The sequence below is a fragment of the Barbus barbus genome, assembly GCF_936440315.1.
Source record: "Barbus barbus genome assembly, chromosome: 37".
NCBI classification, from domain to species: domain Eukaryota; kingdom Metazoa; phylum Chordata; class Actinopteri; order Cypriniformes; family Cyprinidae; genus Barbus; species Barbus barbus.
Window position 1 is genome coordinate 21,828,325 of NC_136715.1, and position 12,286 is coordinate 21,840,610.

General features: G+C 37.0%; 1 protein-coding gene across 4 annotated transcripts in view; it reads left to right on the top strand.

Annotated features, from left to right (window-relative positions):
- Positions 1-10,808, top strand: part of srpk1b (SRSF protein kinase 1b) — a 35,502-nt gene extending 24,694 nt beyond the window's left edge. For 3 of the 4 annotated variants that reach the window (XM_079396441.1, XM_079396443.1, XM_079396440.1), the window contains exons 8-15: positions 427-452; positions 565-772; positions 1,985-2,392; positions 5,881-5,981; positions 6,191-6,298; positions 7,984-8,053; positions 9,137-9,229; positions 9,507-10,803. In XM_079396441.1, the coding sequence (XP_079252567.1) occupies positions 427-452; positions 565-772; positions 1,985-2,392; positions 5,881-5,981; positions 6,191-6,298; positions 7,984-8,053; positions 9,137-9,229; positions 9,507-9,691 (1,199 nt within the window). In that variant the 3' untranslated portion in view covers positions 9,692-10,803. Of the gene's footprint in view, positions 1-426; positions 453-564; positions 773-1,984; positions 2,393-5,880; positions 5,982-6,190; positions 6,299-7,983; positions 8,054-9,136; positions 9,230-9,506 lie in introns of all 4 variants that reach the window. The other variant, XM_079396442.1, reaches the window with a different exon arrangement.
- Positions 10,809-12,286: the final 1,478 nt, after the last annotated feature.

Consider the following 12,286-nt stretch of genomic DNA (forward strand, 5'->3'; position numbering starts at 1 on the left):
CAAATAACTAGTAATTTTTTGGTCAAAAGCTGTATATCTAGCATATAGACTGTCAGGATTTTTATGAATGTTCTGTTGTATGCAGCATTATTGGGTTGATGCTAAACAGTATGTCAGTGGTGAAAATGTTGTGGTTCTGATATCAGTGACAGTCTGCTGTTTTATATAGCTGTAACTTCACATCCATTCACCTCTTCTGACACCGAGAACATCTCCATTGATAGATTATGCAGAGTGACGTAAAGTCTGCGGGATGTTTCTAAATGGAGAGCAGTGACTCATGAGCTCCTCTGAAGGATGACACATTCTCTGGAGAACCTCATTTGCGCTGCGTTTGAACTCTTGTGTACCAACTGAAAACGTTCTGCTTTCACAGTGTCGATGCTGATGTTGTTTTCTCTTTTTCATTTTCTTCCTCCATTGTAGTGAGTACAGCTCCGGCCCCAAAACAAGTGAGTGTTCCTCAGAGATGAGTTCTTTAGCATCTTCCTCGATGTTCATCGGTAGCACATTCACACATAAAAAGGTAAAAGTTAATAGAAAAGTTCAAATGGTTTTTTTCAGATGGGCAAAATGTCCAAGAACAAGAAGAAAAAGATGAAGAAGAAACAGAAGCGTCAGGCTGAGCTCTTGGAGAAGAGGATTCTGGAGATAGAGGGGCTGGAGAAAGGCCCTGAGGGAGGAGAAGAGGAAGAGGAGGATGAAACAGAGACGCCCGACAGCACCCCGTCAGTCCCCACCCTGCATGACATCACAGCTGAGGCCACACTGGGTGAGTGAGCATCAACTCAAACACCCCTAGTATTTATTCATATTTTGAATTTCTTTGATTTTTATATTTTCAGTATTAGTATTAATGTTAGTACTTACATTTTATTTTAGTTAGTTGCCATTTCTCATTTTCTAAATTAGTTTTTCATCTAATATTTATATTTTATTTCTTTAAGCTTTATTTCAGTTAACGAAAACTGTTTTAACAGTTTCAATTTACGATACCAACTAGGGCTGCACACTAATAGTCGACTAACCGTTAGTCAACCAGAAGCAACCAAAATTTTATTAGTTGCTTAGTCACAGAAAAAATGAATAAATTGTGCACTATTCAAGTTTCTGTGCGGAGTGTGGAGCTGAACAGCAGCGCACTCACTGCAGGACAGATGGAGGCGCCAGTGGTGCTCACTTACTCCTAAAATACTCCCTCATTTTTGCTCATACAGATAAGAATAACACATATTTCGAACCAGTAAAGACTCTACGTTTATTTGTGTGCACTCACAATACAAAACCCAATGCAGCCCTCTAATTCAAAGTAAAATTCATTAAAGAACTTTAACTAACTTCAATGAAAGAATATATAAAAACTCTGCATAATGTATATACACTATGTACGAAATACAATACATATTTTCTGCAAATATATAATTTTGTTTTCATTATATAATATCTAATATTCCATCACTGAAATGCACTGTAATGCATTACATTTTAATGCAGAACTAGATGTTGATTTAGTGACCGCTATGATGGATTCAGTCAGTTAATTCAGGGAAGGATTTTTCAGACCGAGTCTTTCTTAAAAAATATTTTTTTTTTTTTGTTATTTGATAAATCTAGCAATGCACTCAGAATACCTTAGCAACAATTAATGCTCTGGCATCTGTCAACAACACTGAGCATAGGCAAATACCAGTTGCACTTTTTTATATATTAAATGTTAATCTAAAGCAGTTACTGCTATTATTAATTATATCATTATGAAATGTCACACTGGGCTTTTTTGTGAGATCTGTAATGGAGCAGAATCTCTGCTGCTTTTCTTTGAGTCTAGCCACATCCTTGTCATTTAAAAAAAAAAAATCATGCTTCCAGCTACTGTCTTCATCAATTATAACTGGTGCTGCTGCGCTTGAGTGTCTGCGTCGAGACATATCAGTGTTTTTACTCTGAGAATGTGTTGAAATCAAACATTTTCTTTCCACACCAGATGGCATCTCAGATGGTTGGTCTCAGCACAGAGGCGCCATCAATGGTCACAGCCAGGGCCCTGAGGAAGAGCAGACCCTGGATCTCCAGCAGCAGCTGAAGGACGACACCCCTGTGAACCCCTACGACAGCGGCACCGAGGGCTCCGAGCCTACTAACCCTTACCCAGCATGCAATGGCACCGTAGAGAGTGAGCCCAGTCCTCCGTCCCCTGTCGCCACAGACGGTAATGGACCTTTGATTTGTGGCATGGTTGAGTCACAGTGCCCTAGGGTGCAGGATCAAGAGAGCCCCACGGCGGAGCTGAACTGCTCCGATTCTGTTGAGGGCCCAAGAGCGGAGATGGGCCTCACCATGGAGGTGGACCCCAGCACACAGGCGGCCACGGAAGAGGAGAGCCTGAAGGACGGTCAGTGCGGAGCCCTCGCTGGAGGAACACCCCTCTGTTTGCTCCTTACTAACTCCGCTCCCTCTTCTCTCTCTCTCTCTCTCTCTTTCTCTCTCCATCTGTGTGTTTTCCTACAGAGTCTCTAACACTGTCAGCTGAACTGGAATCACTAACAGCCTGATTTTTTTGGTGTTGAATAATGTAGCAGTATTTAACCAGGAAGGGGGTAGATAACATAAAATGTGAATTTGATGAAACTATAAAATTATAAAGTTGCAGAGTTCCTCCAGTCATATCAGGAAATTACTTTTAAATTTACAGGCAGTGAAATTAATAGGTTTTAAAAGTAATAAACAAATAATCAATTAGACTAAGATTAAAAAAAATTATAAATAAAAAAACATTTTAATGATCAATTATGTGCATAAAAATGCTTTTAGAAAAGAGGCAAAATCGTATACATTATATACAGATAGTAAGTGTTATGTGAGTAACGAAACTTTAATGGGAATTAAATATATTTCATATACATTTTCATATATTTTTGAATAATTATAATGTAATATTTTATATATATATGGAATATATAATATATGTATGTAATTTAAATACATTTAAATAATCAAAAGAGATGATCAAAACAGTTAGATAATAGTCCTCCATTAGTTGCAGTACTGCAATACTAAATTCTTAAAAAGGCATGGAAAAGTCATATTTCTAAAATATTTTAAGAGCTGAAGAAATTGCTCATTGTGAATGCAGTTTTGTTTTTTAAATAATACATTTTTCCATTACACATGAAAAAGGAAGGATAAAGGTCATGTAAATGCAATGGTAGATGGACTGGGTTGGGAACCCTGAATTAAATGAACATGTTAGTTTCAGTTTTTTTTTTGTTTTTGTTTTTTTTCAGGGAACTGTTCCTTTCTCTATCTGTTATGGTGACGTTCATTCACATCAGACTAAAGTCATATTTGTCATATAATTATAACTAGCTAATGCTTGTAATAAATGCTTTTATTGAAAATGGGTCACACTTTATTTTAGGGTCAAATTCTTGCTATTAACAAACCAGTTACTATGAGTTACTACTTGCCTCAATAAACTTTTTATTTGATGTTTATTAATAGGTAGGTAGTTGTTAAGTTTAGGTATTGGGTTGGATTAGGGATGTAGAATATGGTCATGCAGAAAATGGGCTTTATACTTACTCATAAACAGTCAATATGTTAACTAATAAGCAACTAGTACTAATAGTAAGAATTGGTCCCTATACTAAAGTGTTACCGAAAAATAATTTCTTACTGCTGTTGTCTTACAGTCAACATGAAATTAAGTCGTCCTTTCACATTCTTAACACACTTTTCTTGTCTTTAGGGGTGCACGATATTATCACACCGATATCGGAATAGGCCGATAATGGCTTTACATTTAAATATTGGCATCGGCCCGATATGAAAAATTATGACGATATGTCTTGCCGATAAGAGGAATAGGTTAACTCACATGTGGTCAGGGTGTCCTAGCGATTAGATCACATCAGCAGTGTAACTCATTTTTGAAGCAAAGCTTTGCCTGAATGATTATTAGATTGACTTTTTTGGATTGCTGCATTTAAACTGAGAATGCACATACAGAATGACGCATTCGGTGCATGATAGAGTAAACAGTAATAGCACATGCAGCAGCGGCAGCCTCCTAATGCTTGCTCTGTAAGGCATCACAATCACAAACATGGCACTTGTAAATTAATACATTTTATATATACCGATTTATTCATTAATGTGTAACGTTATATTTTTTAAACCAATTATGAGCTCTAAAAGATTTTCAGAATTTTTACAACTCTTTTGCTTTAGACCAATTTTAAATCTTAAAATAAAATGTTAAAGGGATACTCCACCCCAAAATGAAAATTATGAAATATTCACTTTCCCCCATGTCGTTCCAAACCCGTAAAAGCTTTGTTTGTCCTCGGAACACAATTTTATATTAATATTTTGGATGAAAACTGGGAGGCTGTATCATTGACTGTATAGTAAATTGCACTGTCAAGGTCCATAAAAGTATGAAAAGCATTGTCAGAACAGTCCATCTGCCATCAGTGGTTCAATCTGAATTTTATGAAGCGACGTGAATACTTGTACGCAAAGAATATAAAAAAATAATGACATTTATTCAAAAATTTGTCACCTCTCTGTCTCTCTGTGTCAGCGTAGCGCCATTTTGGAGAGCATCCGATGGACGCAAAGTGCGTACGCTATTCTCTGTTATCAGTAACGCATGGATACGTATTGTACATTTATTTATGCCGATTTGAACGGAAACCGCGTATCCATGCGTTACTGATGACAGAGAACAGCGTACGCACTTTGTGTCCATCGGAGTATCCCTTTAAGGTTACTACTGCATCTTTCTGGGGGAAAAAATGCAGCGATTTAATAGTTTATTTATAGTTATTTTCAAAGCTTCAATGTACTGTCATTATAAAAGAACTTCATTATTATTTAATTCTAACAAATAAGTTCTTGTTAAAAACTAACCAAAATTAAAAATAATTTCCACACAGGAGAGACTTCATGTGGTTTCCAAACAAAAGGAAATATATCGGCATCGGCTATCGGCCAAAATAGTTGAAAAATATCGGCATATCAGATATCAGCAAAAATCCAATATCGTGCATCCCTACTTATTGTGCATTATTCATCAGTACATGTTAATCAAAAGAAAAATCTGTTTATCTTTCATCTAAAGCTATAATGTGCTTTTTTTTTTTTTTATACTTTTTTTTTTTTTTTGGCTGATGTCAATAAATCTCTTGTTACATTCGTTTTAACTTGGAAAATAGTCATTTCCAACTTATTCGTTGGAAAAGTGCTTTATGTATATCGTCTGTGGAAGGCATAGGATCGTAAAATGTTCGTCCAATCAAATTGTTTGGTCCGATGACTACAATTTGCTGTCCTGCCTGCCTGTAAACGTATGTATTTGCATACCTCTACGTGCTCTGTTTGCACAGACATATGTCATCCGCGTGTTACATTACGCCATTGCAGACCAAGCGAGAATGAATGGCGTTATTGTAATACTATGCACTTTGTACTGTAATGTTTTCTGACTGGTGAACGAGACATGAGGAGGTAATCTCTCATGGTGTCGCTGGTTAGTCTCTGGTCTGCCTGTGCGTGTTCATGTGTTTTGTAGAAGGTGTGGCTTTGGAGAGTGATTTGGATGGAGGTTGAGATCTTACGCTTTAATTTTCTTTCTGAAATTGCCTACCCTACCTTTAAATCAATAAGACAAGCAGTTAACCACAGGTTCTAGTGTCTTCATCATGATGCTCTGGTTTTTCAGGGCTGATATAGATTAACATAGAGCTGCTGCATTAGACTCAACATCCTACTGGGCTTTATAATTCAGCAAACACATTGAACCTCACAGGAGCCAATCCAGAATATGTATGTTATTGACTCTAAAACCTTCTTTCTCGTTCTTCTCTTGTACTGCAGCTAAGATTGCAGCAGGAAACCTGCTAGTCAACCCCCTGGATCTGCTAAACGCTGATAAGATCCGAGTGAAAATCGCTGACCTGGGCAACGCCTGCTGGGTGGTGAGTGTGGAGTTTTCCATGCGTTTACACCAGAAACGGCTCAGTCAGTGTATAAGTGGTGGTCCACTCCAAAACAAAGATTCTGCCATCCCTTAACTGAATTGATTGATTGATTGATTGAGATGCTGATATCCTCACGGATATTCGTGCCTCACGTCTGTGTCAGCGGTTGATTCTTCTTTATGGTAACTCTTGTTTGTCATCATCAGCACAAGCACTTCACAGATGACATTCAGACGCGGCAGTATCGCTCTCTGGAGGTGTTGATTGGAGCAGGATACAGCACCCCAGCTGACATCTGGAGCACAGCTTGCATGGTGCGTTTAAAGACAGCCGATTGAGATATATTCGGAGCCTATATATATATAGCATATATTTACGTTAGCATGCAGCTAAAGTAATGATGCGATATTCTAATTTGATTCCAGTAGCTTTACGTTAGCATGCAGCTAAAGTAATGATGCGATATTCTAATTTGATTCCAGTAGCTTTACGTTAGCATGCAGCTAAAGTAATGATGCGATATTCTAATTTGATTCCAGTAGCTTTACGTTAGCATGCAGCTAAAGTAATGATGCGATATTCTAATTTGATTCCAGTAGCTTTACGTTAGCATGCAGCTAAAGTAATGATGCGATATTCTAATTTGATTCCAGTAGCTTTACGTTAGCATGCAGCTAAAGTAATGATGCGATATTCTAATTTGATTCCAGTAGCTTTACGTTAGCATGCAGCTAAAGTAATGATGCGATATTCTAATTTGATTCCAGTAGCTTTACGTTAGCATGCAGCTAAAGTAATGATGCGATATTCTAATTTGATTCCAGTAGCTTTACGTTAGCATGCAGCTAAAGTAATGATGCGATATTCTAATTTGATTCCAGTAGCTTTAAGTTAGCATGTAGCTAAAGTAATGATGCGATATTCTAATTTGATTCCAGTAGCTTTACGTTAGCATGCAGCTAAAGTAATGATGCGATATTCTAATTTGATTCCAGTAGCTTTACGTTAGCATGTAGCTAAAGTAATGATGCGATATTCTAATTTGATTCCAGTAGCTTTACGTTAGCATGCAGCTAAAGTAATGATGCGATATTCTAATTTGATTCCAGTAGCTTTACGTTAGCATGTAGCTAAAGTAATGATGCGATATTCTAATTTGATTCCAGTAGCTTTACGTTAGCATGCAGCTAAAGTAATGATGCGATATTCTAATTTGATTCCAGTAGCTTTACGTTAGCATGCAGCTAAAGTAATGATGCGATATTCTAATTTGATTCCAGTAGTTTTGATAGTCATTTGATTCCAGTATTAGGATGTTGCTAAGGTAGTGACTTGATATACAAATTTGACTATAGTAGCTTTACGGTAGCATGTTGGTAAGGTAATGACTCTTAATTTAATTCCAATAGTTAAGCATTAGCATTTTGTTAAAGTAATGACCCTAATTTGATTCCAGTAGTTTTGTGTTAACATGTTCCTAAAATAACGTCTTAACACTCAATTTTGATTTCAGTAATACGTTAGCATGTTGTTCACGTTATGACTTCTATTTTATTTTATTTTATTTTATTCTTTTTGCACTATTTTGGAACAACCTTAGTGTCTTAAAATGCTGTGTAGGTCGGAAGCTCAGCAGTTTTTGGAACCGAGCTAATTTCCTGTCAGGCTGAAGTCAGAGGAAGGTGACTCTTTGACTGACTTCTGCTCTCTGAGCATTTCATTGAGCACTGCTCCCTCTGCCTTTGTCCTGCTCTGCGGTGCACCTTTTTTAAGCAGTAAGGCCAGACCCACCGAGAGAGGTTAAAATCTGTCTGTATCAGCAACTATTCAAACCCATTGCTTAAAAATAGTGTTGCGAGCTGCACTCGCTTCAGTCCGAGCAGGGCTGATAAGGTTGGTCTGGCCTTTCAGACATCAGCCTACCACCTAGAGAATCTGATACTAGGATTGCTATGTTCACTCACACATGCATGCCTTCTCAAAGTGTCTCTCTCTCTAGGCATTTGAGCTGGCAACAGGCGATTACCTGTTTGAGCCTCACTCCGGAGAGGATTATTCCAGAGATGAAGGTAATTATTCTTCCACAGATTGGGATTCACCCCACACAACTTCAGCAGACTCGCAGCCAATCAAAAGCTCCAACACATAAGCAAACAGTTGCATCTGGAGAACAAATCACACTGCGCCTATCAATTAGCACTTAAACGAGAGCCATTGCTAGACACCCAATGCATCTATTTCTCAAGCGCAGTGTAATATTTGCGCTGTCATTATGGAGGTGGCACTAGGGAGTGAATGGCCTGAAAGGTTTCGACCTCTGAGCTGTTTTAGAATAAAATTATGTTGCAGTCTCCTGAAATTTTAGCAGTTTTTTGCATTGCTGATTGTTCACTGTGTTCCTGCTGTGCTGAAATATACAATATAGTAACTAGGGATGCAGAATATATCAATACCACAGCAGCTTTTTAATGTATCAGTTTCAGACAATATCATATATTTTTGTGCATTTCATTATTACACTTAGATTACATTTGCCATCCTTAACACTCTTAGTGTTCATCTTTAAAAACACCCATAATTTTATCTTTTACAAATATCAAAACGAATATCCTTTTTTTCATATGGTACAAAATAATGCTCGGTAACACTTTATTTTAAGGTGTCCTTGTTACACATTACATGTACTTACTATTATAATAACAATAAATTATGCATAATTACATGCAAGCAACCCTAGACCAAAACCTCATCTTAAGTGTAACCTAATGTTGTGATACCTTTGCATTTGAAAGGATTGATTTTTATTTTTTAATGATACAAAATAGTTTCAAATTTTTATTAACAATTAAATTTTTTTCTTCCCTGGTTTTAATATTCAATTAATAGCGGCTTATCACAATTTTAATAGTACAGCCCTAATAGTAACAGCTAAATAATCTTTTTTTTTTTTTTTTTATAATTTAAAAAAACATTTTGTATCCTAGATATTTTTATTACATAGTAATTGTTATAAAAGCAATAATTCATATAAAAAAAAAAAAAGCAAACATGAATTGGCAGGACAACACATCAATTCAAGTGAATAGTTTTAAAAGTTTGCTTGTTATAAATGTCAGAAGTTTTATCTTAAGCCTCATTTCTATTGTAAACAGATCACATCGCGTTGATCATCGAGCTGCTGGGGAAGATTCCTCGTAAACTCATCATGAACGGCAAATACTGCAAGGAATTCTTCACCAAGAAAGGTGCGTCTGTCACTTGTTACATGATTAATTGCTTAGCTAAAGCGTTTCACTTACTTGATAAACCTGCTGGCAGTGTTCAGTAGCTTTGTGTCAATTTTACACTTTGACTGATGGGGTATGTCTGCACTCCCATTATTAGTATGGCTATACATTTTTAGTGTGTGTGTAAATGCATAGTCCATATAACTGCTTTTATTTCTGTTTTAAAACTGATTGGTTCCAACTGTCTAACTTCTGATTGGATGTGGATGTGTCCATGTATTTATTTGTACGCTAGGAGACCTGAGGCACATCACCAAGCTGAAACCATGGGGTTTGCAGGACGTGCTGGTCGATAAGTACGAATGGCCCCGAGAGGAAGCCCAGAATTTCTCAGACTTCCTCCTCCCGATGTTGGACCTCGTCCCAGAGAAAAGAGCAACGGCTGCCGAGTGCCTCCGTCATTCCTGGATCGCCTCCTAGTGGCCAAAAAGCTCCAAAGCGTGCGTGCACACACTTTCACAAAGCTCCCCACTGACAGACGCCGTCTTAGGAGCCGTGCCTGGAGTCACGGCAGATCTTAGCCGCAAGTGCAAGAAGGTCCACTCACACAGATCCAATTCTCAAATCGTTGTCGCTTTTTTACGTAATTGGTATAATTTGAGTGTACTGTCATTTCAGTGGTTTGTGCTCTTGCTGATTTATCTAACAACCATTTTCTATCAATATCCGTCATATGACAGGATGGTTTGAAACGTGTCAGAATTGATTTATCTTCTTAAAAGAGTTCCACTTCTCTGTTTTCTTAAGTGTTTGCAGTAAATCGGACTCGGTAGCTGATTGTAGTGTTTTTTTTTTCATTGTATTAGAAAACGATTGTTAATCGCAGCTTCCTTCGAACTGTTTTCCATATCTTCACAAGGGGTTTCACATCAGATGTCTGAATGAAGGGAACACGAATGGACGTTTCAGAAATCTTCATATTGAATGTGAGCTAATATACAGTGCAAGAGAAACACACATGTATTTTTACCACAAAGGGCAAAGAGAAATGCTAACCTTTCATGTCAAAAAATCCATAAAGGACTATCACGGTTTGAACAACAGTAATAATGACATTTAATATGTGAATGCCAGGGAGGAGTTTTGGTATCAAGGTCGTTACAAAATCTCAAATCAGTGAAAACATTTCAAATTTTGTACATACTCATACCAAAGAGTTGGTCCTTCACACCATCAGTGTTGTACAGTCCCATTATTTGTGTACAGTTTTGCTATGAATGAATGGCTTAAGGAAAGTGTTTGAGAATCACTGATTTAGAGATGCCTTGATGTGAATCTGCAATGATCTGTGCATCTTTTTGAGCTTTTTTTCCCCTACGGTGTTGCTTCAAGCAGCAGATTTCAAAGGGCCTTTGCTATCTCTTTTGGACGAGACCGTTTCATTTGACCTTCACAAATATCATCTGCTTCTCCGTGCTCTCCTTTTTCATGAATGTCTCTGCTTTTGATTGTTCAGCACTGAACTAAAATAGTTGCTGTAGTAACTTCAAATAAAGTTGTTGAAATGGATAAACTTTTCAGTTTTGATGCATAAGAGCATGTTTCATTTTTCTCATTCATTTCAATTTGCTTAAGTCTCAACATTCATTGTAAAGAGTGACTGCTTTCGTGTCTACACAGATTGATTATAGCACAAGCATAGCTTTTTTCTTTATATTAATGCCTTCATGGAGCAAGCTGGTGTTTTGCATCTTCAGAGCGGCACTGAAGGAGAGTTCTCATTCAGGAACAAAACCAATGGTCTAGATTACATCTGTTGTCAATGTGGGGGAAACACATTTTTAAGATTTAATTAAGTCTTTTAGTAGACAAATTTCAATTATAGTTAAAAAAAAGTTGAGAAATCAGTTGAGTGAGTGAATCAACAACTCGACATAAAAAGTTTCTAGTGTAAAGTAGTGATGGGAGAAACTAAGCTTCAAGTCAGTTGAACCAATTGCTTTGCAAAATGATTTACTGAAGCACATCAAATGCTGATGCCCCTGCTGGTCAAAATGAGGTAAATGCAATGAAAACTCAGAAAAAAACTGATTTTATAAACCCATTGGAAATATTTTATTGAAAGTACAATCTATCAAATGCAATTAACTAATAATCTAATACCATTAAATATTAAGTGTCGGGTTGTGTTCTTTTGTCCATTTTCAGGGCTTGTTTTGTTCAATGCTCATGCTGAACAGACAAAAAAAATCAAATGAACTACTATTATTCCTTTGAATTATGCAAATGTCTCATTAAAACGGATACACATTTATAAAACTAACTCGTGATCCGGTAAAAACTATAAACGCCATTGAAATTTCAATTTCAAAAATCACATGATGTTGACAGTTTGAGTCGCGCTCCGAACCAGTGATTCGAAAGAAAAGATTCGTAAAGGTTTTGAAGCTTTTCATTAATCATTGTTTCGAAAGTGGCCATCACTTGTGTGAAGTGGCAGTCACAAGACTTCAAGCGCGCGAAATTCCTTTGGACAACATCATGTAACATTCTGTGGCGTCTCCAAAATGTCAAAATATCCAATTTACTATACCTTCCTTCAATGCTGCAAACCTGCTGCTTAAAAGATATGATTATGCTGCAGCAGGTCCTCATGTGATATGAATTCACAGGTCAGAACCGACCAAACTTCAGATTAGGAATGCAGTAAAACGCAAAACGTATTTGCATGATCTTGTATTTCCAAGTTTGCGTGTGAATGAAAGTGATTGGAACAGAAACTGTAGTGTAACCCCTAAAGGGTTACTCCAAGGCCCTGAAAAGTATGAAAAACATTGTCAAAATAGTCCATCTGTCATCAGTGGTTCAACCGTAATTTACGCTGTTTTTGTTCAAATCAACCCTTGGAGTAACCCTTTAACATTGTAACTAGCAAAAAGAAATACTGAATTGAATGAAAATCCCCACTTATACAGTGGAGCAGGATTTTGGAACAATAAGATTCACTGTGGGTAGTGCTGGTCAAAGTGACATCATATTAATAGAAATAAGGGTCCATTGATGCGCAGGGGATCT